This window comes from Calidris pugnax, unplaced genomic scaffold, assembly GCF_001431845.1.
Source record: "Calidris pugnax isolate Ruff unplaced genomic scaffold, ASM143184v1 scaffold91, whole genome shotgun sequence".
In the NCBI taxonomy this organism is placed as follows: domain Eukaryota; kingdom Metazoa; phylum Chordata; class Aves; order Charadriiformes; family Scolopacidae; genus Calidris; species Calidris pugnax.
In genome coordinates, this window is record NW_015090898.1 from 2,574,675 (window position 1) to 2,602,326 (window position 27,652).

Below are 27,652 nucleotides of genomic sequence, written 5' to 3' on the forward strand. Positions count from 1 at the left end.
TGTTTGAAGTGTTTGGCTTAGAAAAATCTCACTTTTGTACTGTGAAACACAAGTGACTATTATTTCCACTGTCACCAGCAATAATAACAACTCACATTTACATGAAACCTTTCATCTGGGTGGAACCCTGAGCCGTGGAGGCGGCGGTGATCATTGTGTGGGTCACCTCGTGCTGTTCCATCACCCCTTCCATGGATGGTGCAGGGGGAGATGCTGGGGAGCAAAATCCAGCTGCTTCCCCCGAATTTCCCCCTGCAAAGGGATGTGGCTGTGTCCTTCGCAGGACTCCTGGCAAATAATGGAGGATTTAGCCCCAGAAGCAATTTCTCTGGCATGAAAAGGCATTTCTTTCATGCAGCTCCTCCAAATGATGTGTTGGCTGGGCCCTGGCGTGTCCCTCAGCCCATGAGACGCGGTGACTCCGCTCTCTGCTGCACCACGGGCCACGACTTCAAAATTAAAAGACACTCAGGCTCATTCCCTGGAAACCTGCAGATTCTTAATTAAGGGAAATAAGTTAAAAAACTTCCAGTGACTCCTAGATTTATAGGGAGGATAAAATTAAACATGGCTACTAAAATCTGCTATAACAAAATCTTGTTAGCACTAATGTTCATTTATAGTTTGACTTCCCAGCGTTTAATTCCTTCTCTGGTGTAGTAGAGAGACTGGCAATTTAATACCCTGAAAGATGGCTTTATGACTTGCTCAGCTGTAAATCAAACTTTTAAAGTTCGTAAAAATTGCTAAAATAAAAAATGGTTTAATAGGAATGTTTTATGGCCCATAACATTATTATAGTCATTTTATTCCCTCTGCATTGTTACTTTAATTGGATCACAACAATTCTTGAGATTCTCATTTTTATGGGATAAAGCGTAAGCTTAAATCACAACGGCCCAAAACATCTTCAACGTGTCTTTTGATTTATCACTCCTTTCCTTCCGTGCCTTGCTGTAGAGCTGCTGCCCCCCCAGCTCAGGGCTCAGGACCGGTCCCTGCAGGGGCTGGGGGGCAGGATCACTCCCCGTCCCTCGGAGCCCCATGGTGCTGGGCAGTTGGTGATGGCAGCGTGGATGCTGGATCTGGCTGATCATCTTTCTCCTTCTCTTTCTCCTTCTCTTCTCTTCTCTTTCTCTTTCTCCTTCCCTTCTCTTTCTCCTTCCCTTCTCTTTCTCCTTCCCTTCTCTTTCTCCTTCCCTTCTCTTTCTCCTTCCCTTCTCTTTCTCCTTCCCTTCTCTTTCTCCTTCCCTTCTCTTTCTCCTTCCCTTCTCTTTCTCCTTCCCTTCTCCCTCTCTTCCCCTTCCCCTTCCCCTTCTCCTTTTCCCCTTCCCCTTCTCCTTTTCCCCTTCTCCTTTTCCCCTTCCCCTTCTCTCCCTCCTTCTCTTCTCTCCCTCCTTCTCTTCTCTCCCTCCTTCTCTTCTCTCCCTCCTTCTCTTCTCTCCCTCCTTCTCTTCTCTCCCTCCTTCTCTTCTCTCCCTCCTTCTCTTCTCTCCCTCCTTCTCTTCTCTCCCTCCTTCTCTTCTCTCCCTCCTTCTCTTCTCTCCCTCCTTCTCTTCTCTCCCTCCTTCTCTTCTCTCCCTCCTTCTCTTCTCTCCCTCCTTCTCTTCTCTCCCTCCTTCTCTTCTCTCCCTCCTTCTCTTCTCTCCCTCCTTCTCTTCTCTCCCTCCTTCTCTTCTCTCCCTCCTTCTCTTCTCTTCTCTCCCTCCTTCTCTTCTCTTCTCTCCCTCCTTCTCTTCTCTTCTCTCCCTCCTTCTCTTCTCTTCTCTTCCCCCTTCTCCTTCTCCTTCTCCTTCTCCTTCTCCTCCTCCTCCTTTCCCTCCCCAGGTGTCAGACCGCTCGGTGGTGGCTCTCGTCCCCAAACAGACGTCCTCCTACAACATCCCCGCCTCGGCCAGTATATCCCGGACGTCCATCAGCAGATACGGTAAGGAGCAGAGCGAAGGGCTGGGACACGGTGGCTCAGGAATGTTCACTGGGCATTGCTCCTGCTGCTCTGCACCTTCATACCCAGCCTGGAGCCAGGCATGGCACCGCCATGGGTGCGGCTGTTGGCTTGAAATTAGAATTATCCACTGGGGCTGGTGGCAGCACCTTAGGGGAATGAGGTGGGGAAAAAGCAGCGGCTTCCCCCAAAGAACCACACCACGTCAGCCAAAATGGAAGTACATTCATGTGCCAAACACAAAAATCACAGAATCAGACTCTTCATGGTTGGAAGGGACCTTTGAGATCATCTGGTCCAACCAAAAAAAAAACCCCAGAAACAAACAAAAAAACCCCACAAACAAAACCAAACCACAAACAGACACAACCCAACAATCTCAGGCACTAGATCATGCCCTGAAGAGCCATGTCTACACGTTTCTTAAATACCTCCAGGGATGGCGACTCCACCACCTCCCTGGGCAGGCTACTTGTTTTTCTTTGCAAAGGCTTTTCCATCTATGAGCAAAGAGACCAGAGGAGGTGAGAGAAGGGAAAGGGAAATGCCAAGCACAACCTGAGCAGCCTTTGGAAAAGCAGGTTTTGGAAAAGCCCAGGGAAAAGCTTTTGGCCCAGGGGATGGATGTGACAGAGTTCCCATGGGGCTCCCGCTGCGGGAAAGCAGCTCTGTGTCCCATGCATGTAGAGAGAAAAGCCTGGTTCCTTCAGTTATTTCTTCTTTTAAGTGGAGGATCCTGAATTCTTAGCTAATGGGTCAAAAATGGGTAACGGCAATCTTAACTCGGCATGCTCTGATGTGCACACCTGGGAATTCATTATGTGCATAATAGCAGGGCTCGGCACTTACAGAGGGTCCCTGAAGACGCTGCAGCCTGAGTAAATGAGTCTGCGAGGTGCCAGGTGTGCATTTATAGCACTAAATCCACAATAATAGTAATAATATGCTTCCATAAAAGGCAGCAGTGGCAAAATCTCTTGTGCACTGATCTTTCATTATCTTTCATTTTCCAGAGTGTTTTACAAACGAGGGGTCTCCTGACAAACCCGTCTCCTCCTCTTGTTTTTGCTCCCAAAATAATGTGATTTTTTTTCTCCAGCGAGGGTTCTGAGGAGAGTCTTTAGGCAAAATCTGGGAGAAAAGGCATTTCTTCCCGGGAGGTGTAATCACCCCAGTTCAGGTGGTGGAAAACCCAGGGCTGGGTCCCACAACCTGAGTCCTCATTGATCTGTGTCAGAGAGAAAAGCTTTTGCAAGCTACCAATATGAGCCATCATTGCTCACGTTAAGATTAATACTTCTAATTGTGCAGACAGAATTTAAATGAGATACTTATTTACTTCCCCCATTATATATCAGTACAGAGCTATGTTTAAAAATAGAATTACTAGATGCTTCCCTAGCTGTCCCACTGTCTGTCTCCTTAATTATATCAGTTGGAGTACTCATTTATCTAAGCCTTAATCAGGGATGAAAATCTAGCTAGTTTGGTAATGACTTGCGTATTTCCCTGGGCTGATTTATGATTGATCCCCTTCCTCTGGCTGAGGAGGCTGAGCCGCAAATTGGAGGCGAAACTTGAGGAAAAAAAAAAATGCACAAGGTTTCCAGAGAACAAAGAAATTCAGTGAGAGAAAAAAAAAAAAAACCCAACGAGGCAATGGTTGTGCTGTTCAGCCCCGTGTCTTGGCTTGGAAGCTCCATGGATGGGATCCAGGGGGGCATATTCTTTGGGAAGTTAAATATATCTCTCATCCCTCCTTGGTTTCTGAGCAATTAAGGGTAAAATCTCTGTCTGCTCCCCTCTGGGCTCCCCGTTCCCCACCAGGAGGAGGGCAGAAGAGGGGACAGGAGGGATGCTGGACCCAGGGAGCCCCACGGATGCAGGACTGACCTCAGGCTCTGCAGTCGATTGCTCTAATGAAAGCCTCGAGAACAGGAACAGCAGTTTCTCCTGCTCTTTGTGCTGGTGGTGCTGGGCAGCTTGTTCTTATTTGCAAAACACCGGTGTCGGGCCCCCAGTGGTGCAGGTGTTGGTGCTCAGGGTTAATGAGCATGAGCTGTGGCTCGTGGAGCTGTCTTACATGGACCAGCATTATTATTATTGAATTGATGTAGGTAAAGGGTGTGAATGAAGTGGAAAAGCCCCATGTCTGAGTGTGGACAGAGAAAGGCTGGAGTTTGAGGGGCTCCATTCGGTGAAGACGTATCTTTGGTGGTGCCTGGGTGGTGTGACATCTGCTGCTGCAGGTGATTCTGGTGTCGGCATTAACGAGTATTAATGTCCCCAAGGGTCAGGGGAATGAAAAAGGGGGTTGCTCTGAGCGTGACCGACTTCTCTTCCCACCATCCAGACTCCACCTTCCGCTACACGGGCAGCCCCGACAGCCTGCGCTCCCGGGCCCCCATGATCACCCCCGACCTGGAGAGCGGCGTCAAGGTCTGGCACTTGGTCAAAAACCACGACCACGGAGACCAGAAGGAAGGAGACCGGGGCAGTAAGATGGTGTCCGAGATCTACCTGACCAGGCTCTTAGCTACAAAGGTAACCACCGTGTGGGGTATTCCCTTGGGATATGCATCGGGAGGTCCAGCTGGATGCACTTGCTGGGGGTCCTGCACGCTCCCTAGTGATGCTCAGCTCCCAGGGGATGGGGACTGTCCCTGGGTTCCCAGGGCTGGGTGGCTCCTGGAGCAGCAGCAGGACCACAGCCCACCTTTCCTCACACCACAAGGCGATCGCTGCGATGCTTCATCCTTCTGCGCGGCATTAAAACAGAGTTGGAGGGATGCAGCAGGGCCTCCAAACGTTAAACCATTTTCCTCGACCAGGGGGAGTTTTCCAGCCTTTCACCCTGTAGATATTGCAGATTTGGTTTGGAAAGAAGAAAAAAAGAAATATTGTTTCAGGTTAGAAATAAAGATTAAGTGCAGCTGTGAGTAGCTGCAGGCTGGAGCATTCCCCGGGGGTCCTCTGGCGGTCGGTGTTCCTAAAGCCCCCAGACCTTACTTATTCCTTGTGGGGGGGTCCGTGGTGCCACTTTGTGGGGCTGCCTGGAGCTGGCAACACCATAGAATCATAGAATGGTCTAGGTTGGAAGAGACCCTTGGGATCATCGAGTCCAACCATCTCCCCTACTCTACAAAGTCCTCCCCTACACCATGTCCCTCAGCACTGCATCTAAACAGCCCTTAAACACAGCCAGGGATGGGGACTCCACCCCCTCCCTGGGCAGCCTGTTCCAATGCCCGACCACTCTTTCGGTGAAAAATTCTTTCCTAATGTTCAATCTAAACCTCCCCTGTTGAACCATCTGGTGTCCTCTCCTGCCACCGCGGCTCGGCCACGCATGCGCCCATCCCTCTCTCCCTCCCTTCACCTCCTGGGTGGCTGTTTCCCTCTTCAGGGTACGCTGCAGAAATTCGTGGACGACCTGTTTGAGACGCTGTTCAGCACGGTGCACCGCGGCAGTGCCCTCCCCCTGGCCATCAAGTACATGTTTGATTTCCTGGATGAGCAGGCGGATAAGCACGGCATCCACGACACGGACGTGAGGCACACATGGAAGAGCAATTGGTGAGAACAGAAGGGAGGGCGGAGGGGGAGTGGGTGGAAGAGGCTGGAGGGGGGGCAGACCCCAGTATTGAGCAATTATCTGTGTTCTGGGGTAAAACAAAGATGGGGAAGAGCTTTGGGAAGGCTGGGGAGCAACCGAGTCCTGCAGCTCCACAGCATGAGATGAACCATGAAGACGTGTTGATGCTTTTCATCCAGCACAGCTGCTGTCCCAGTGCCCCGTGCTGATGTGGCCGTGGGGTCTGATCCTGGTTTGAGCTGCTCCCCGTGCTCGAAACCCCAAATCCCATGAGCTGAAACCCCTGGTGCAGTGTGAAATCACCAGTCTCTGAGTCCTCTCCATGGGTGGGAGCTGGGCACTGGCCTCAGGCTGTAAATCCACAGCCCTGGACATCACTGGGTTGCAGAGCTGTTCTGCTTGCAGGAATCACAGAAATCGTAGAATCATAGAATGGTTTGGGTTGGAAGGGACCTCAAAGATCATCTAGTTCAACCCCCCTGCCCTGGGCAGGGACACCTCCCACTAGAGCAGGTTGCTCAAGGCCACATCCAGCCTGGCCTTGAACCCCTCCAGGGATGTGGCATCCACAACTTCCCTGGGCAACCTGTTCCAGTGTCTCACCACCCTCAGAGTAAAAAATTTCTTCCTGAGATCTAATCTGAATCTTTTTTTTTCCAATTTAAAACCATTTCCCCTTGTCCTATCATTACCCTTCCTGGCAAAGAGTCCTTCTCCAGCTCTTCTAGGTTGGAAGGGACCTTAAAAATCATCTTGTCCAACTGTCAACCTAACTTTGACAAAAATAAACACCCGCACAACAAACAAAAAGCAACACCATCACTAAACCATATCTCCCAGCACTACATCAACCCATCTTTGGCTAGAAGCTGGGCTCCATCCCAGCACCATCCCGGTGTCACAGCTGTGCTGGGGCAGGAATCCTGGAACCCTGGCTCTGGGGAGAGCTCGGTGAGAAGCTGCACCTTCCCCTTCACTTTGGGCAGGAGCTGGATCATTTGGGCAGCAGGAGGAGGTGGCAAGAGGGGAAGGAGCCAGGTTCAGCCTCCTCCGAGCAACGGGAGTCCTCACGTCTCTGCCTCTGCTGTTATTTTAGGATTAAAAGCTCCGTGGGTTAGAAATTTACCTCTGCGAGGAAGAAAAAAAAGCACAACAAATGGTTGCTCCCTGAAGACTTTGTATTTTCCCCCCAAGTCCCTCGCGGTTTAAAAGGCCTCTAATCATCACGGCTGCAAAAGCTGGGTTCCCCGCTAAGGCTGTGGGAAGCTAAAAACAATTTGTTGAAAGCCTTAGAAGAAAGAGTTATTAGGATAAAATCTCTAGAATCACAAAAAAAAAAAGAAAAAAAAAAAAGATGAGACTTCTTAAAGCAGCAAAGTGCCAACCAGCAGTTTGCTCTGGCAGAGCCATCAGACCCCACCAGCCCTGGTCCATCCTTCTGCCCCGGGGCACGGGGGGCTCAGGAGAAGGGTGAAAATCTGGTCTCTGTGCCCTGCTGAGCGCGTTGGTTGGCTGCAGCATTCCCAAAAAAGGGGATTTTGGTGGGGAGACAGGGAGAAGGCTTGTTCTGCTGGAGCAGGTCAAAGCAAATGGGGGCTTGGATGAGAGAGCAGGGTGCTGGGGGGGTCAGGGGAGCTCGGGGAGGCGGCTGAGCTGCCAGCCCCCAGTGCAGCAAGAGTTAAGGCTGAAGCATTCGGTGCTGGATAGACAGAGAGAGCTGCGACTTGAAAGGTAATAGAAAGCAGCAGCTGTTTTTTTGATCCTGCCATACAGCCCAAGAAAAAAGGAATAATAATTCCCCTTTGATTGCAAAGGCCTCGGGATTTGGGGACAAAGCCTGTGATGCTGGCGGATGATGGACGGCGCGGTGGCCGGGCACTGGCTGATGAGTGTGGGGGCGGCAGCGCCGCTGCCCCGGGCTCGGCCCCACGCCGCAGACTCCCACCCTAATGAACTTGCCTTAATGGGCTCCTCATGGAGCCACCAAAGGCTGCTCAGCTCTGCCCTGGCACAGCCAGCCTGTCCGTGGTACCCGCTGCCCGCCAGCCCCTGGCATCCTCCGCCTTTCCATGCAGGATCAGACCCCAGGGTGCCCAGGGCAGCAGTGTCCAGCCCGGGCAGAGGGGACCCATCACAAGCAATCTGGGCAGGACTGGTCTAACTGGTGTTTGCTGGACCTGGCCCAGCTACTACTCAGGCTATTGCTGCTTCCCACCGTTTGCATTCTGCTTGGGAACACAAATGCGGCAAATGTCCATTTGTAGCTTTTGTCTTAACAGCTAATTTTGTTTCACAGAATGGCAGGGGTTGGCAGGGACCTCTGGAGATCATCTTGTCCAACCCCCTGCCCAAGGAGGGTCACCCAGAGCAGGTTGGACAGGACCTGCATCCAGGCGGGTTTGGAATCTCTCCAGAGAAGGAGACCCCACACCCTCTCTGGGCAGCCTCTTCCAGGGCTCTGCCACTCTTAAAGAAGTTTTTCCTCATGTTGAGATAGAGTTTCCCATGTTCCAGCTTGTGCCCGTTGCCCCTTGTCCTGTCACTGGGCACCACTGAGAAGAGTCTGGCCCCGTTCTCTTGACACCTGCCCTCTAGATATTGCTCAGCATCGATGAGATCCCCTCTCAGTCTGCTCTTCTCCAGCTGAACAGCCCCAGGGCTCTCATCCATTTCTTGATTTCCCTACAGCCTCCCTCTCCGATTCTGGGTGAACGTCATCAAAAACCCCCAGTTTGTGTTCGATATCCACAAAGGCAGCATCACGGACGCCTGCCTCTCAGTCGTGGCTCAGACCTTCATGGATTCCTGCTCCACCTCGGAGCACCGCCTGGGCAAGGATTCCCCCTCCAACAAGCTGCTGTACGCCAAGGACATCCCCAGCTACAAGAGCTGGGTGGAGAGGTGAGTGGCAGCAACCCCTGCTGAGCATCACTGCTCTTATTTTCAGCTTAGAATCATAGAATCTTCTAGGTTGGAAGGGACCTTTCGGATCATCAAGTCCAACCATCAACACAACCCCGACAAAGCCACCACTAACCCATGTCCCTCAGCACCACGTCTGCCGGACTAAGTCACCACTAACCCATGTCCCTCAGCACCACATCTGCCCAGGATGGTGACTCCAAGGCTTGACAACCCTTTCAGTGAAGAAATTTTTCCTAGTATCCATCCTAACCCCACCCTTGGGCAACTTGAGGCCATTTCCTCTTGTCCCATTGCCTGTTCCTTGGGAGAAGAGACCAACCACCCGCATCCTATTTTGCTGCTGTAAGCATGAAGTGAAATGTTGTCTGTTCCCCTGGAGAGCTTAGTTTAAATCCCAAGGAGAAGAGGGGTGTTTTGAGCTGCTGTGTGTCTCGTGGGCCCCCCTGACCCTTTCCTTCCCCCAGGTATTATGCAGACATCGCCAAGCTCCCCGCCATCAGTGACCAGGACATGAACGCCTACCTCGCGGAGCAGTCGCGCCTGCACTCCGCCGAGTTCAACATGCTGAGTGCCCTCAACGAGATCTACTCCTACGTCAGCAAGTACAGTGAGGAGGTGAGTGTCCCCTGAGAAGGTGGGTGTCCCACCAGGGGGTGGGTGTCCCCCGTGGAACGCACGGCCTGGGAGAGGAGCCCCTCTTGGGTGCAGTGGTGGGTCGGGCAGCGAGCCCCTGGGGTGGTTTGAGGAACCCACAGCAATTTGTTGTCGTTTAGACAATTATTCTCTTACCCAATGACCCCTCCCCACCCGAGAAGGGGAATCAGGGAAAAGCAAGGAAACACAAGGGTTGAGATATAAATAGATTTAATTGGATGAGACTAAATAATTAACATTAATAATACTAAAGAACCAGTATTGATCCTGATACCAATATAAAATATACAGGGATTATACCCAAGCAGGGCAAAAAGTTCTCTGAACTGACGCCATTAAGGGAGAGAGAGAACTCTTGAGCAAGCTTTCTAATTGATATTGAATGTGCCATTCGTGGTATGAAATGGTCCTGTTGGCAGTTTGGGTTGAGTGTCTCAGTCTGGCTCCTCCTCGTCCCTGCACCTGGGGAGCTCAAAAACACCGAGACCTTGAATCCCACAGAGCCTGGCTGGCTAGAAAGTAAATATTTTCACAAATTCAGGCACTGGAGAATTCTAAAAGTGGAGTTTTCCCAAGGATTAGAAGAGAAATCAGTCCTGTGTCGCTCAAACCGGGACATCCCCCTTGCTGCCACCCCAAGCTCCTTCCTCCTCCCTCCTCCTCCTCCTCGGTGCGGCACCACCGCAGCTCACACCACTGCTGCCCCAGCTCTTTTCTGTTCACCCACAAACTGGTTGGGGCCCTGGCCGTGCCTGTCACCCACTTCCTGGGGGACTGAGAGCTAAAATATTGCGGGAGCAGCCCCATTCCTCAGCCTGGGCATACACCCAGGGCGGTCCTAAACGTAGTGGAAAATCCTCATGACCCGGTGAAGGTCCCCAGATTTGGGGGTACAAATCCCATGTCGCAGTGACGTAGGCTCCTGCTTGCAGAGACTCCCTGGCAGCCTGAGCTCCTTTAAGGAATGCATCACTTGAAACCAAGTTCTTGCCATCTGTTCCACCCCTTCATTTCAGTGTAAGAAGAACCTATTTTGCAATTATGTCCGGTAAAAGGAAGGGGTTTGTGATTTAATTGCATGTGGAGGATTCTAAAAGTGGAGTTTTCCCAAGGATTAGAAGAGAAATCAGTCCTGTGTCGCTCAAACCGGGACATCCCCCTTGCTTGCCTTGCAAGCTCCTTCCTCCTCCCTCCTCCTCCTCCTCGGTGTGGCACCACCGCAGCTCTTTTCTGTTCACCCACAAGCTGGTTGGGGCCCTGGCCGTGCCTGTCACCTGCTTCCTGAGGGACTGAGAACTAAAATATTGCGGGAGCAGCCCCATTCCTCAGCCTGGGCATACACCCAGGGCGGTCCTAAACGTAGTGGAAAATCCTCATGACCCGGTGAAGGTCCCCAGATTTGGGGGTACAAATCCCATGTCGCAGTGACATAGGCTCCTGCTTGCAGAGACTCCCTGGCAGCCTGAGCTCCTTTAATGAGTGCATCACTTGAAACCAAGTTCTCGCCATCTGTTCCACCCCTTCATTTCAGTGTAAGAAGAACCTATTTTGCAATTATGTCCAGTAAAAGGAAGGGGCTATTTCCCCATTAGAGTTTAAAAATCTCATAACTTCCACGCAAAACAAGGCAAGAAATGTGGAGCCCGAGGTAGGAGAGTGGGAAGGGTGGTGGCGTGTGGGGAATGTGGACCGAGTGGTCCAACAAGCCCACGAGGCCTGGCTGTGGCACAGAATGACATGGGGTTGGAAGGGACCTCTGGAGATCATCTCCTCCAACCCCTGCCAGAGCAGGGCCACCCAGAGCAGGTTGGTAAAAGGAAGGGGTTTGTGATTTAATTGCATGGATGCCTCTGTGATACAATGCCCCAGCTATTTCCCTATTGGAGTTTAAAAATCTCATCATTTCCTTGCTAAACGAGGCAAGAAATGTGGAGCTCGAGGTAGGAGAGTGGGAAGGGTGGTGGCGTGTGGGGAATGTGGACCGAGTGGTCCAACAAGCCCACGAGGCCTGGCTGTGGCACAGAATGACATGGGGTTGGAAGGGACCTCTGGAGATCATCTCCTCCAACCCCTGCCAGAGCAGGGCCACCCAGAGCAGGTCCCACAGGAACGTGTCCAGGTGGGGTTTGAATGTCTCCAGAGATGGAGACTCCACCACCTCCCTGGTCAGCCTCTTCCATGGCTCTGCCACCCTCAAAATCACAGAATCACAGAATTATCTAGGCTGGAAGAGACCCTCGGGATCATCAAGTCCAACCATCTACCCTACTCTAAAGTTCTCCCCTACGCCTTATCCCCCAACACCACATCTAAACGGTTCTTAAACACAGCCAGGGATGGGGACTCAACCACCTCCCTGGGCAGCCTCTTCCAATGCCCGACCACTCTCTCTGTGAAGAATTGTTTCCTAATGTCCAGTCTAAACCTACCCTGGTGCAACTTGAACCCATTACCCCTTGTCCTATCATCTGTAACTTGGGAGAAGAGACCGACCCCGGCCTCTCTACACCCTCCTTTCAGGGAGTTGTAGAGAGCAATAAGGTCTCCCCTCAGTCTCCTCTTCCCCAGATTGAACACCCCCAGCTCCCTCAGCCTCTCCTCACAAGACTTACTCTCCAGACCCCTCACCAGCTTCGTTGCCCTTCTCTGGACCCACTCCAGCCCCTCAATGTCTTTCTTGTGGTAGGGGGCCCAAAACTGAACACAGTACTCTCGGTGAAGCCTAGAGAAGTAGAAAATAGAGAAGTTCTCTAGAAAATAGAGAAGTTCCTCCTCATGTTGAGATGGAACTTCTTATGTACAACTTTGTGCCCGTTTCCTCTTGTCCTCTCAGGCGAAGCGCTCGCCGCCTTCCTCTGCCAGCCCTGATTTTGGTTTCTCACATCCACCTTTCAAATCGCTGGCATCTCGCTGCCCACCCACCTCCCACCTCCCCCTCTCGCGCGCTCACTTCTTTCTCTCCTTTGATGATATTTTATGGTTTTTTTGTCTCCCTTTCTAATTTTTTTCTCTCCCAGCTCATCGGGGCTCTGGAGCAGGACGAGCAGGCGCGTAGGCAGCGTCTGGCATATAAAGTAGAGCAACTTATTGGTGCCATGTCCATCGAGAGCTGAAGAAAGGTCGCGGCGCTCGCGGACGGCAAAGGGCAGAGGATCCCACGGACTCTGGGGAATTAAGAGGGAGAAGAAGCAAGGAAGGCGCTGGACACATCTAAATACCAAGGCTCTTCTGGAGGGAGCAGAGACTGGCCCAAGGACTGACTGTGCTCAAAAATCCTGTAGGATCCGGTTCGAAAAGGCAGGAAGAGAAACAAGACAAAGCATCTCAATCAAAGTCACACCAAGATGGATCTTTTTTTTTTTTTTCGAGCGTACATGGGAAGAAGGAACCTGGAAAGTCTGGATGTCTCCATGACTGCTGCTTTGCATGAAAATTGTTTGATGTATATTAGAAAATAAAACTTTATTTAAAGGTTTTTTTTTAAAAAAAACGAAAGAAAAAAGAAAAAAAAAAAAAGAATAGAGCAAAAGCCACAGAGGCCACAGAGAAAATCCTGGCAACAAGGTCCAGCTCTGAATCCTGTCCTCGAGAGGCTCCCGAGGACGCGGCTCAGGCGTTCTGCGAACGGACTCTTACGCCAATTGGAAAGTCTGGAAAACTGAAATTTCCTTCTCTTTTGGGATCTTACAAAAAATATGAGCACAAGTTTGCACCACACCTTTTTACACAAGCAAAATAGCAGTTTAGCCAGAAAATAGTTCAGTGGCTGAGTAACTTATAGGCACTAGAAGGAACTGTACCTGAATTTGCAAAACCATCGGATCATCCAACCTGTCTTGAAATCCAGCTTTATCTATGTATTTATATAGTGTCAATATATATATATTTTTTTTAAGTCCCGTTTACTGTTGAACGAGGAAAGATCTGATTTTAAATGCTTTCTCCTTTTCCACCCCCATTCTGTCTTGCTGGTGCCGGCGCGGTGATGGGGCAGCAGCCGGGATGGTGCCGTGGCTGTGGCCATGGCGGTGGCCGTGGCCGTGGTGGTGGCCATGGCTGTGGTGGTGGCCGTGGTGGTGGCCATGCCCATGCAGTGCTGGTCCCTTCCACACTTCTTGAGCAGAAGCAGCTGCTCCCCTCTCCCCATCCTCAGAGCTGGGATGAAACCTCCTCGGGTGCGTTTTGGTGGATGGTTTCTGGCAGCCGCCTCCGATTCCTTGCAGTAAAAACCAACAAACCCCCCCTCAATGTTTACAGTGAGCGATACTTGAAGAGACTGGGCGTCGCGAGATGAAGTATTTATTGCTTTTGTGGTTGACTTGCAGGGTCGGTCAGCACAGGCTCCCTTTGGGTTTCTCCACCAGTGTTGGTGGTGTCGCCCGGGGTCAGGACCAGGATTTACATTTCCAGTGGGGAGGGGAAAGAAATCTTTGCTGTAGGAGAAGGAAACCCTTAACCAGCATCCTCGGCCAGCTCACCCCCCTCTCTCGTCTCTGTCTCGGCGTCTCGTCCTTCTATTCAGTTCTTGCTGGCCCCCACGGCACGTGTCCTTGTGGCCAGTGACAGGCAAATGTTTGTGAGTGTTATTCTTTTCAAAGACACCAAAGCTTATGTGTGTCCCTTTGTAGAGTGCCAGGAGGGGAAGGAAGGCTGTAAATATTTCTCTCTGTAATAAATATTGATACTCGTGCAGGCTGCAGTGGGGAGGACAGGGTGATGAGGTCTGATGGAAATACTTTGGGTTTCTCCACCAGTGTTGGTGGTGTCGCCCGGGGTCAGGACCAGGATTTACATTTCCAATGGGGAGGGGAAAGAAATCTTTGCTGTAGGAGAAGGAAACCCTTAACCAGCACCCTCGGCCAGCTCACCCCCCTCTCTCGTCTCTGTCTCGGCGTCTCGTCCTTCTATTCAGTTCTTGCTGGCCCCCACGGCACGTGTCCTTGTGGCCAGTGACAGGCAAATGTTTGTGAGTGTTATTCCTTTCAAAGACACCAAAGCTTATGTGTGTCCCTTTGTAGAGTGCCAGGAGGGGAAGGAAGGCTGTAAATATTTCTCTCTGTAATAAATATTGATACTCGTGCAGGCTGCAGTGGGGAGGACAGGGTGATGAGGTCTGATGGAAATGCAAGTATCGACTGCATGAGCTTGGCAGTGGTGGGCAAACAGCTTGGGGCATCTGCAGAGCCCTGCCTGGGCAGTGCCATGCCAGGGACCTTGGTTTGAAGCCCCTGTGCATCGAAGGAAAATCCATTTTCATATCCGTCCCCCTCCTCCTGCCCAGAGGAGCCTGGGGGGGTCACCAGGGGCTCCCCCTGCACCAAGAGAGTCGCAAGTATCGACTGCATGAGCTTGGCAGTGGTGGGCAAACAGCTTGGGGCATCTGCAGAGCCCTGCCTGGGCAGTGCCATGCCAGGGACCTTGGTTTGAAGCCCCTGTGCATCGAAGGAAAATCCATTTTCATATCTGTCCCCCTCCTCCTGCCCAGAGGAGCCTGGGGGGGTCACCAGGGGCTCCCCCTGCACCAAGAGAGTCGCCAGCGTTTGGTCTGGAGGTGGAGTCCGAAGGGGAGCCAGGACCAGGGGAGGGGAGAAGCGTGTAGAGAAATACTCAGGAAACTTGTTGGTTTAATTACCGTTCAGTAAAAGCCATGCCAAGCCCGCTTTCTTTTGGTAATCCACTTTTGTGAGTTTCTCTGGGCCCTATTAATGCTCTGGGAGAAAAATAGTCATGATCGACCTTGTGCAATAAGTTCTTGACATTTACAACAGCCTGAGCTTTGAAACTGGAGGGCTCGGATTTACTGAGACAGGGAGGGAGCTGGGAGGAATAGAGACTGAGAAGCAGAGCAGGGTTGGTACTGCCCGTTATCAGGAGAGTTCTCGTCCCGGGGATCCTTCTCCTGCTCCATGAATCTGATTTCAGAGACAGAAAATGTGCAAATGGGGGGTTGTCCTATGGAAGTCTGCTGGAGGAGCCGTCGTTGCAGCAGCCACCAGCCAGCCCTGCTCTTTGCTGCTGGTGTTTTGGGGGATTGCAGGGTGTCAGGCTTTGAAATCCTCCAGGTCTCATTTTTTTACTGGTTTCTGTTACCGCAGTGATCCGGCGCAGAGTTTATGTGAGAGATTTCCAGATCTATATTCTAGTTGTGGTTGTTGTTTTGGGTAGTCATACTCAGATTGTTCACCAAATGCTGATGGTACTCTGAAACCCAAAGAAATCCCTCCAGGTGGTTTCCAAACGCTCCTAAATATTAGTCTGAAGAGTTATCTCTGCAGGATTTGCAAAATATGAGTACTGCCCTCAGCACAAACCTGGCTTTTCACCACCTGGGTGCTGGTGAGGGTGTGCTTGCCCAACAGCCCAAGCCAAGCCCTCGTGGTCCTCTTCTCTTCACATCTATTTGAGAGGCTTTTGCGGAGCTGCTTTTAAGCCTGCTTTGCTCCTCCTGCTCTCTGCCTGCTGGCCAGGAGCTTCCCATGAGCAAATCCATCACCTGAGAAGGTGCTGGGAGGATGGTGCAGGGAAGGGCACGGTGCTGGCCGGAAGGGGTGGCCTATAAATAATCCGCCAAGTATCTACTCCTGGTGGTTGACATCAATTATGCATCTTTAGGGGCAATTGTATGGAATGCAGCAACATATCCCCTTGGGGCAAAGCGCTTGTAACCTATTGCCCTGTTTGCATCCTGCTTTTCTGTTGCTCCTTTGGGAAGAGGAACCTTCAGATCTCAAAATGGCATTTTCTTCGCACTTGCAGCAAACTGGACTCGGGGCTGGGTCAGGAGGGGGCAGTGACTTTGCCTTAGATGAAACGATTTCACATCCCTCTCGTTGCCCCCTTCCTCCTGCAAGGCCGGTCGGTGGTTTGATTCTCCAGTTCACTTCGTTTCAGGTATTTCGACATCAAAGTGGGAGACGTCATTTTCCGGAATCTCTCTGCCTGGTGTCACTGCTTAAATAATTCCATTTAATCTTCTGCTCATGAGCTATCAAAGCACCCACTCCAAGGGGGAGCAAGGTGCTAATCAAATGCTTCTCCACTTTGAAAGCCTTTATTAAAAACCCATCTACGAGTCTAACTTCTAGGCAAGCTTGTCTCTGCACAAGCCCCGCTGTGGGCACCACAACACCACAGCCCACCAAAGTAAGGAGGATGTGGACGTGGAGTGGTCCATGCTTTGCCATAAAGGATGAATTTATATTTAAAGGGAGGCAGGAGAGACCGGCACGGCCAAAGTGCTGGAGACCCTGAAGGACCCAGCATGGACCAGTCCAACAGTTGCCCGAAGACCCACCACGGGGACCAGAACTGAGAAATAAAGCAGCTGCCAGGGCCTGGCTGCTGGTGGGCAGCATCCCCAGCAGCACACATTGGGGAGGTTTGTCCCCAAGGGAGGCTGGATGTGGCCGTGGCTTCCCACAGGGTCTTGGTGCTGGGACACAGCGGGGATGGCGAGTGCAAGAGACCTTCATCACAGCAGTGCCTTCAACACTCTGTCTTAAAATCCTAACGGCCCGTCCCCACCTAAGTTCTCTCTCCTGCCTTCTGCTGGACTTCACCAAAAAAAGTCACGGTGTAGGAAACAATTTGGGTGGGCACGTGGAGGACAAAAGCAAGAGGGCTTGAAGCTCTGGGTTTGTGTTCCTGGATGCTGTGGACTCCGAGCACCTCGGTGCGAGTCGTTTAAGTCTGCATGGAAAGGGGCCTATTTCCAGAAGTCCCGAGCAGCCAGCGGGGATGGGGAGCATCAACCTGCCCTCGCCTTGCCCCCGGGGCAGCAGGTTGGCAAAGGGCAGAGCAGGTCCTGGCAGGGTCCCCGTGATGTTCCTGTCCAAGGCTGTGGCTCCAGCCCGTTCCCTGGCAGCAGCCCAGCCACCTTCTCCCCTCGGGCTGGCTCTTCTCCATCCCTTTGCAGCGCTGCCAGAGCTCACCTGGCACGGGGACTGGGCTCGCCAAACCAAATGAAACTTAAAGCAGCCCTGACTTGAATAAGCTGGGACGTCGGGGAGAGCTCACGAGTGACTGTGCCCTGGAGAGAGGAAACCATGATCAGAGGAGGATAAATAACAGACATCAAAGATGCATTGAAATGCCACAGAGCTTCAGCCATCCGAGTCCAGAATCCCATTTGTACCATTAACCGCAAGCCAATAACGCAGGGAGCTGCGACCTTGTATATAGCTGTGTTCTGGGTAGAGCTGGGAGAGCCCCCCCATCCCATCCCATCCCATCCCGTCCCACAGTCTGTGTGTCTTCAGTGGAAACTCCCCCATCGCCCCAGCCTCCCCCCAAGGCCACCAAAACCGGTGGGTGGGAGGCCAAAAGGCAAAGCGCTGGTGGCACTTCGAGGCCACCCGGCACCTCTGTGGACAGGGTGCTTATTTTATTTTGTTTAATTAGACATCCGGTGGGGAATTAATTGGAGTGAAGGATGCTGGTGTGCACTGCGAAGAAGTCCACCGAGCTGAGCAGCCCTGAGTGTGCAATTTAAACGTGGGTTGGTCAGATTCCTTCCAAAAGTGGGAGTCTCTGAACTGATTTTCTCCGCCTGGAAGGCTTTGTTTGTGCAAAGCCTCTGTTTGCCATGAAAACTCCCCAGTTTTGGGTGGGGGGTCCCGTTTTGGGCAGGGTGGGGAGGGGATGGTGGGGACCAGCTGCTCATTGTGGGAGAAGCAGCTCCTTGTCCCCATTGAGCGTCTGCTGGACGGCAGCCGAAGGTGTCCTGTCCCTGCTGTGTGCTTGTTCTTTCAGATCCCCGTCTGCCCCCGTGTTCCCTGTTCCTCTCCTGTCTTTGTAAAAATGGAATAATAATTTAAAAAAAAAAAAAAATAGACATTCCTGCAGCGCGTGAGGACGTGCTCAGAAGCCCTGCAGGGTCCATCCAATTGCACGGACAATATCCCAAATTCTCTGGGCCTCCCGAGGCTGCCAAATCAAACATGAGATCTCCTGTATGGCCTTTCCTTTGAGATTTACTTTTTTTTTTTTTTTTTAATACCTCTCTTTCGAATAAGCTTGGAAGTTTATGCAACAGCTTCTCCACGGGGTGTTTGCACCTCCCGGAGCAGAGAGCAGAAAGGCAAGAGGAGCCGGCGGAAAGTCAAGGAGCTGCTGAGCTGATTTTGCCACGTTATTGCCCAACTTCAGAAGATGCTGCAGTAAAACGTCCTTCTCTTATCGATGAGTGTTTCTGTGTTAATGGCACCTTGGGGGCCGTTACGAGTGGGAAGCAGCAAGGGGAAGGGAATGTACAGGTACTAAAACTTCTGGAGTCCCCAAAAACGTCACAGAATGTAGAGATACCGGCTGTGGAGCAGATTCTGATTTTCTTCTGCCCCCCCCAACTCCCTCCTTAAAATAAACACACGCCAGTTTGGGGGGGGGTTGTGTGTTGGCAGGAATAAGGAGTTGATTTGTATCCGTACCCATTCCACCGTGTCGTTCTCTGGCTCCTCCCCTCCCCGTTATACTTGACACACTGGAGTTCTGTATTATATATATTTTTTTTTTTTTAAGATGATTGTCTGTTTTTTTTGTTGTTTTTACAAGTGTTGTGGAGAAAAATGTAAGAAAGTTTAAGTATTTAAAAATGTTCCAAGGAAAAAAAAAAGGGGGTTTTGTTATTATTCTAATATATTATTGTGTACCTATTGTAAATATGAAACACTCCTATTTTGCAAGCCAAGGACTCACTTTGTACTGTTGTTATATATAAATAAAGTTTACTGGTTAAAAAAAAAAGCCCTCCTGAGCGGGTCCTTGTTTTCTGGCCTGTGGTGTGTGATGTTTATTGTGTATATTGTGTAAGAGGAGTGTGTTGGTGAGAAATGCTCACTTACTGCATCGCACCAGCAATAAAGGGGTAACTGGGGAGCTGGAAGCCAGGTGTCTCCGGTGAAGCTGGGACCTGGGATTGCCCCCAGCCCCCAGTTGTTGGAAATAGAGCTTCTGCCATTGCAGCAGGGAAGGATTTTCCAGTAGTAAATAAAGGAGAAGCAAAGTGTGGTGGATGCAGGGAGGAAAAGGGGCCGAGCTGTCTCTCAGCAGAGCATCCATCCCAGCAGGCAGGGGAGGGCGGGCAGCCTGATGGGTTGTGGGCAATAATGAGTTTTCCTCTCTAATTGGGGAGGGAAGGAAGGAGCAGGCGAATGTCGTTTGCAAATACAAGGCGTGGATGAGTTCTGCGTGGTTTTTTTCCCCCCCTTCCTTGAAATGATCAGTTCTCGAGGTAAAATGCGATTGCTTCCATTTCATAAATTCAAGCCAACATTTTAGCAAACGCTGAGAGGCATCTGCTGAGTCGTGGGAATCAGCAAGTGACTTCTTCAGCAGCTGTCTGTCAACTTTAATGACCAATATGGTTGCAATTACAGCAATGAACTTTCTCTAACAGCCCAAAATTACTCTGGATGATGATAAGTGACAGAAAAATGGAGACCCTTAAGGAAGCATTAAAAAAGAAACATGGGGATCCGGAACAAGAGGTCTTCCTGCTTTTTCTGAAGGGTCTTAGTTTTTTGTCTTTCTAAATGAGGTACTAAAAAGGATAAATCTAACCCAGAAGGGGAAGACGCGGGTCACAGCGGGGAGTTCAGTGCTGCCCCAAGATGTAGTTTTTTTATACAGACATTTGAGACAGCCTGGTTGTTTGGGTGAAGTGCTAACAGGGTGATGGGGAGCTACTCCTACTTGAAGCTAATGCAAATACATCATGTCAGTGCAGCCTCTGCTCCTCAGGCGGCTCATTTGATCTTCTTGAGTTGAGAGCAAAGCTTGACATGAAGCTCAGGAAGGCAGTTGGGCCACATCCTGCCATCCCCCACTTTAAACCAGTAGATTTTAACCCCGGCAGATCGATCCCATGGGCTGCCTTAGCCCTGATGCTGGCGGTCCTGTAGCCATTCCAGTGCTGAACTGGTGTGTCAACCCAATATTGAGTGTATTTTCACATGATCTGTCAAGTTAGGGAATAAAAGAGGAGATGATTGTCTTTCCCTTGTGCCTTGGGTTGATATAAATTTGTACCAAGAAAAAAATACAAACAGAACTGAGATTCCCAGTGCTTTCCTAAAGGCTGGGTGAGCAGGGCACGGTGTTTTATGGGGATCCCCGGAGATGCTGAGCTCTGTGCTGACTTGCCCATGGCCATTGCTTTGTGGGGGTCACTGGAAGCAGGAGGATGGCCACTGGTCAGAGGCTTTTCCACTCCACGTGTGACCTTTGAGAGGTTATTGACTCCTTCAGCTCAGCAAAGGCAAAAGAAATTCCGATGTGAATCGACAGCATTGACCATGGGGGTCATTTGTATTCATCTGCACCTTGTTAATATATTTAATATAATAAGTATACTCAATTAAAAATTACATTTTATCTGGCATGCACTTCACAGGGCTTTATCAGCACTGACAAGGTCAAGTGATGCTTGATAAAGGTTATGAAAAATGCAGATGGCTTCGATCCCTCTATCGTTTCCCATGTCCAGTGCAGGAGAGTGAAGAGCCAGAGACACGCATTGGAAGCATCACTGGAACAGCAGGTTTGGACCTTACTTGGGGTAAGATTGTGGGTCTGGGCAAACATTCCCCTGAAAGGAGCACTGAGGTGGGTACCACAGCTCTGCCAGCCTCCGGGGGTGGTTCTTCTCCCTGAAACAGCAGCAGAACAGCTTGGAGTTTATCCTCCATCCCCCTGTTTTAGTTTTGTTTGTGCCCACCCTCTGCACCCCCTTGCCCAGCTTTTATTTCCCCTCCTGAATATACGGGATTGCTCCTTGCTTTGCAAATAGTGGGAAGGATTTTGGACATCCCAGAGCTGGCTTTTCAAGCCCAGTTATCAGCGTGAGCTAATGGAGGTGACACTTTCAATTATCAAATACAATCGCGGCATTAATATTGACCTGTTTAAATTTCAGCATCTTTTCTCCTTCGTGAATGCTTTGCTGGAGGGTGACATATAATTGTATGTAATCAGACAGGTACCTCAAACCGGCAGCGATAACCACAAGAATCTCTTGCTTTTTATCCCAATAAGGACGCGGAGTGTGGGTGTGTGTTTAAGTGGCCAAATCACTCACACATTTGTAACGGCAATTTAGCTTCATGGCCACTTCATGGCTTAAAATGGAGCCCATCACTAATAACCTCACTAAAACCTCTCCCCCCTAACCCAGGGCCCCCAGGACCCCTCCCCACGCCCCCCACGATGGCACATTTCCCCAGGTGCTGGGTCAATCTGCAACCTGCAAAATACTGGTGCTGCCAGTGGGGGCTACTGGTTTGACATTAACAGGGTGAAAAGAAGCGAATTAATTTAGAGATTCAGAAGAGAAATCTTGTATCTGCACCATTATATAGAGATGTTTGTGCAGACAAGTGTATATAAAATAACGTGAAAGTATCCTAACACCATATAAAATAGATGTACAGCGTAACACAACATGAGTGTGTCTATATCTATTTATCTCAAGAGTATATACACCCCAGGGTTCATGTTAAACTTAAAATTACAAATATCAATGCCAAAACAAAGGATTTGCTTTTTGTTCAAAATAATACTTATGAAAATGGAAAGCACTCGGGCTTTATTGTCGCTTCATAATTAACTGCAGTGAAGAAATCGAATTATGAATGTTCAATGCTGCCCTATGGCAAAATGTCTGTGAAAAGGGAAGGAGGATGGCCAGGCTTAAACAACTCAGGTAAAAATTAACTCCATGGTAATATTTGATAACTAAGACTGTCTCTATCAGCTTGTCTGGGTGTTAATGAATTGGGCTGTTCTTTTCACATTTGATTACTGGAGTTTTATGGCTGCAATTTCGCCCTTATTGCTCCTGGAAATAGGCTTGTCTATGGCCTGAGCACTGGGAATAATGTTTGGGGGTTTATAAATAGATCCTGTTCTTTTCCTAGTTAAAACGATGTATTTATTTTATTTTTTTGTCCAGACTTAACTTCAAGGCAAACCTTGAAGCCCAGTAACTGGGTCCCCATGGGGCTGTGCTGTCTCACAGCATCCCTCTTTGGGAGCAGGGCTGGGAAGGGAGCGGGAGGCTCCCTCAGCAGTAAGGAATAAAAACCATGGGCTTATTTTTTCAAAATATCATTGAAAATGATCCTTTTCCATGGTTGCTCAGCCCTCTCCAAGATCTGGGGGGATGTGCTGTGCTCCTTGCCATGACCAGGTCCCCCTCTTCATCCCCTGGTGTGCAGAGTTGGTCCTCAGCAGCATCCCTTGGGGCAGGGACAGGGGTTCCTGTGGGGCTGCAGAGCCCCCCCCAGCTCTCCCCACCTCCCCCTCACCTTCCAAGGGTGGCTGGGGGCCAGCTCCCGGCTAAAGCCAAGCCCAGAACTGGACCTCTGGCTCCACAAACACAAAAGCTGGAAATACCACGTCCTCCTGGTGTTTCAAAGCAATAAATAACCTCCACTGACTCCTGCGGCGGAGAGAATTATTCTCCCCTGTGGTTCGCTCCCAGCTCTGCTGCTGCTGCTTTGCTGCAGGAGCAACCGGCCTCCTTCCCTCTGAAAAAGAGACTGGAGCTGATTCCCACCCCTCGTGCAGGTGTGGGGAGATTTAATTACATTTTTGAGAGCCTCAGATGAAAGGCACTGGAGAAGCACCGGGGACTAAGCCGTTCATTAGGCAGGTCCCCGCTGGGTGCCGGGGCTGGGTCCGGACACACTCACCCTCCGTGTGGGAGCCACCAGGATACGGGCAGGGATGTGGGCAGGGATGCAGGCAGGGATGTCAGCAGGGATCTAGGATGCTGGCAGGGATGCAGGACGCAGACAGGGATGCAGGATGCTGGCCCAGATGCAGGCGGGGATACCAGATGCAGGCAGGGATGCAGGATGCAGGCAGGGATGCAGGCAGGGATGCAGGCAGGGATGCAGGCAGGGATGCAGGCAGGGATGCAGGCAAAGATGCAGGACAGACAGGGATGCAGGATGCTGGTACAGGTGCAGGCAGGGATGCAGGATTCTGGCAGAGATGCAGGATGCGGGCAGGGATGCAGGCAGGGACGTAGGCAAGGATGCAGGACACCAAGATGCAGGACAGACAGGGATGCAGGATGCTGGCAGGGATGCAGGCAGGGATGCAGGATGCTGGCAGGGATGCAGGATGCGGGCAGGGATGCAGGCAAAGATGCAGGACACAGACAGGGATGCAGGATGCAAACAGGGATGCAGACAGAGATGCAGGATGCTGGCAGGGATGCAGACAGGGATGCGGGATGCTGGCAGGGATGCAGGATACAAACAGGGATGCAGACAGAGATGCAGGATGCTGGCAGGGATGCTGGCAGGGATGCTGGCAGGGATGCTGGCAGGGATGCTGGCAGGGATGCTGGCAGGGATGCTGGCAGGGATGCTGGCAGGGATGCTGGCAGGGATGCTGGCAGGGATGCTGGCAGGGATGCTGGCAGGGATGCAGGCAAGGATGCAGGACACAGACAGGGATGCAGGATGCAAACAGAGATGCAGACAGAGATGCAGGATGCTGGCAGGGATGCAGACAGGGATGCAGGATGCTGGCAGGGATGCAGGATGCAAACAGGGATGCAGACAGAGATGCAGGATGCTGGCAGGGATGCAGGCAGGGATGCAGGCAGGGATGCAGGATGCTGGCAGGGATGCTGGCAGGGATGCAGACAGGGATGCAGGATGCTAGCAGGGATGCAGGATGCAAACAGGGAAACAGGGATGCAGACAGAGGTGCAGGATGCTGGCACAGATGCTGGCAGGGATGCAGGATGCTGGCAGGGATGTGGGAGACAGGCAGGGGTGCAGGATGCGGGCAGGGATGCAGGACACAGACAGGGATGCAGGCAGGGATGCAGGCAGGGATGCAGGCAGGGATGCAGGCAGGGATGCAGGCAGGGATGCAGGCAGGGATGCAGGCAGGGATGCAGGCAGGGATGCAGGCAGGGATGCAGGCAGGGATGCAGGCAGGGATGCAGGCAGGGATGCAGGCAGGGATGCAGGCAGGGATGCAGGCAGGGATGCAGGCAGGGATGCAGGCAGGGATGCAGGATGCTGGCAGGGATGTGGGATACAGGCAGGGATGCAGGATGCTGGCTGGCTGTGCACAGCCGACATTGTCATTCCACTCCAGCCGCTGCCGGCTGCCCAGAGAGGAGAAAGCATTTTCTCTTTTGTTAGCACTCAATTAGGCTGAGCTTTGAGGAGAAGATATAAATGCTTAAAAGTTCCCTTTTTTTTTTTTTTTTTCACCCCCATGTTCGGCTTTCACAAAGGGAAGTGTTGGGATGATCTCTGGGGGGGAGAGTTGCTCTGGCACGAGTTTTTAAGCATTCTTTTGACGTTCATTTGATTTTTGCAGCAGGAACCTGCAATCTCTCTGAGCTCACCACAAAGGCATTGCCTCAGGCCGTACAGGAGTTTATAGACTAGGTCACAGACTTCATGCATATTTGATATTTGCTCGAATAACATCTTAGCCTCTGACAAGCAGGGGTCAGAGTGCCAGCCCCCTGCCCGGGAGGGAAGTGGCTCAAAGCTAGTGACACGGAACAACTACACCAAACAAATAGATCAAGCCCCAGAAATGCTCAAATCCACTTTGGGAGAGAACTCAAAAGCGTCGCTCTGTGCGTGGTCTGGCTTTTTTGCCTACACAGGTAGGAAGAGGAGGGTGGCCCAGTGCTCCCAGAAGGGTTATAAGCTCTGCTGGACCAGGCTGGCAGCAAAACAGTGGCCCTGGCCAGCAGCTCCGAACGTGCTGATGGGTGGGATTCACCTCTCCTGCTGGAGATAGATCCAAGAGATCAGTGCTTCTAGAGGATGGCATCCCCCTGGAGATGCTGGGATATTCCTCCCACCGGAGCAGGAGCCGGCGCTGCCAGTGCTCAGTGCATAGTGGGGATGGTGAGGAAATCCAACTGCAGTGGTCTCAACACTGTGCTAATTGCAGGGCTCAAGCAAATACCTCATTTACACACACGCTAATGAAGTGACTGCCCTTTGATACGGAGCTGTGAAGAGGGGGGGGGCTCCCAAGGAAGCACCCCTGAAACAAGGTGGAATCCCCTTCCCCGTTACAGAGGAGGGTTAGCAGGTTGGTAATGGATATGGGTTGAGTAATAATCTGTGGAGTGATTAATATGGCTATGATTTTTTGGATTAATAAGGATGCAGCAGAGCTGGCTGCTCAGGGAAGATGTTTGCTCTCACCGGTTTGAATGCAGTGACCGTTACCTTAATGCTCTGATTAAATCCACATTTAAGACACCTCATTAAATGAGAATGTAAGAGTGAATTCTTATAACCCGCAGCAAGAAATGTACTCAGGCCTGGTGGGGGATGAATGTAAGGAGATCCATGGAGAGCCTCTGGGAACGTGTCCTCTGCTGTGGGCCAGTCCTGCACCCGGGCACTGCACCCAGGCATTCCAGGGCTGTCTCCTTCATGGAATCACAGAATTGTCAGAGTTGGAAGGGACCTCTAGAGATCATCTCGTCCAACTCCCCTGCCAAAGCAGGGCTGCCCAGAGCACATCACTCAGGAGCATCCAGGTGGGGCTTGAAGATCTCCAGAGAAGGGGACTCCACACCCTCCCTGGGCAGCTCTTCCAGGGCTCTGCCACCCTCACCCCAAAGAAGTTCTTCCTCAGATTGGAGTGGAACTTCCCATGGTCCAGCTTGTGCCCGTTGTCCCTTGTCCTGTCTCTGGGATCCACGGAAAAGAGTCCGGCTCCATCCTCCCTCAACCCACCCTTTAGATATGCATAATAAGGTCTCCCCTCAGCCTTCTCTTCTCCAGGCTCAAGAGTCCCATCTCTCTCAGCCTTTCCTCATCAGGGAGATGCTCCAATCCCTCCATCATCTCTGTTGCCCTGTTCTTCACCCCGCTCAGCTCTGGCACGGCTCCTGCCCGCAGGCACCAGTCACTTCTCTGCAGCTCCATCACCTTCAGCGAACTCCATTCAGCTGTGGGATGAGTCTTGAGCAAAAGCATCTGCTTTTCCTTGATGCAAAAGCATCCCACCCCGGGCGGGGGGGTTCTGAAGAGGATTGAGTTTTCCCATCTCTGCCGAGCCCTGAAAAAAACGCGGGTGTCCTTCTCACTTCAAAAAGCGGGTTAAACGTGCAGACGGATCCCTGACCTGTCTGCAAAGCACTGACCTAGAAGGGAAGGAGACTTTCAACTGCCTTATTACCTACCCTGCGGCTCAGAGCTACAGATCATGTCCCCCTCAATTGCCTTTCATTGCTGGCAGGATGAAAGCTGTCTCCGGCAGAGGGGATTTGAGAACCAAGGGACTGCAAATCCTTTCCTGCCTCCGCTGCCCTCGCTCCGGCGCAGGCAAGGGCTGCCAGGTATTGGGGGGACCCTGGCCCTGTCCCCCCCACACACGTGTGGGCACACACGGGCACACACACACGTGTGGGCACACATACACACATGCACACACCCTCTGCATGTTGGTAAAAACAATCTTTTTAATTTTCACATACGTAGGCACACACGCACACATGCACACACCCTCTGCATGTTGGTAAAAACAATCTTTTTAATTTTCTGGTTGGCTTGGCAAATCACAGCTGCTCCTTCCCCAGAGCTCCTGAGCACATTTGCGCAGGTTCCCATTTACATACAGTAGGATTTTTAATTTTCCTTCTCGCCGCGTGCTCCAGGAGTGAGCCAGCTGAAGTCCTGCAGATGGCTGGGATGGGGAGCAGGGTGTGGGATACTGGGGGGGACTGGAGCTGGACCCACAACACAGATAACACACATTTTGCCTGCTGGCAGAGCCCGGGTGTGCTGGGGGTGCCCTGCGGAGGGGGATCACGCCAGGGTTTGCTCTCCCTTTATTTTTGCTTTAACTCAGAATCACAGAATCTTCTAGGTTGGAAGGGACCTTAAAGATCATCTTGTCCAACCGTCAACCTAATTTTGACAAAAATAGACACCCACACAACAAACAAGGAGCATCATCACTAAACCAGACCTCCCAGCACTACATCAACCCGTCTTTTGAACACCTCCAGGGATAGGGCCTCAACCACCTCCCTGGGCAGCCCATTCCAAGGGCTGAGAACCCTTTCAGTGAAAAAATTTGTCCTAATATCCAGCCTGAACCTCCCCTGGCGCAACTTGAGGCCATTTCCTCTGGTCCTGTCACCTGTGACTTGAGAAAAGAGACCGATCCCCTCAATGGCTTTGCATTTACCAAGGCTGAGCCAAGGTGCTTGAGTATTAATTGATTCCTGCAGCTGAGCGAGGCTCACTAATGAGGGTTTGGGGTGCGAGTGGCAGCTCCGAGAGGCAGTAATGAGCCAGGACAAGAGGTCCAGGACCCAAACTTCTCTTCCTCCAGCATCTGTTCTCGCAATTACAGCCCCCAACCTCCAGCTCCAGCCACCGAGCGCACAAAAGAGCCTTATTAAAACAAATGGCTCCCCCCAACGCCCCCCATTCAGGGCGGTGACAGGGATTTCTCAGCCAACAACACCCTGCAGCTGGGTTAATCGCCGGCGTTTCAGAGTGCGCTGCCCGCCCGCCCCCCCC

The 27,652-nt window shown here is 51.4% G+C and overlaps 1 protein-coding gene across 2 annotated transcripts in view; it reads left to right on the forward strand.

Annotated features, from left to right (window-relative positions):
- The window catches only part of PLXNA2 (plexin A2), a 217,552-nt gene extending 203,794 nt beyond the window's left edge, over positions 1–13,758 (forward strand). For both annotated transcript variants that reach the window (XM_014948566.1, XM_014948565.1), the window contains exons 27-32: positions 1,828–1,927; positions 4,299–4,489; positions 5,352–5,521; positions 8,229–8,441; positions 8,930–9,080; positions 12,137–13,758. In XM_014948566.1, coding sequence (XP_014804052.1) covers positions 1,828–1,927; positions 4,299–4,489; positions 5,352–5,521; positions 8,229–8,441; positions 8,930–9,080; positions 12,137–12,232 — 921 coding nt within the window. In that variant the 3' untranslated portion in view covers positions 12,233–13,758. The remainder of the gene's footprint in view (positions 1–1,827; positions 1,928–4,298; positions 4,490–5,351; positions 5,522–8,228; positions 8,442–8,929; positions 9,081–12,136) is intronic.
- The last annotated feature ends 13,894 nt before the right edge of the window (positions 13,759–27,652 follow it).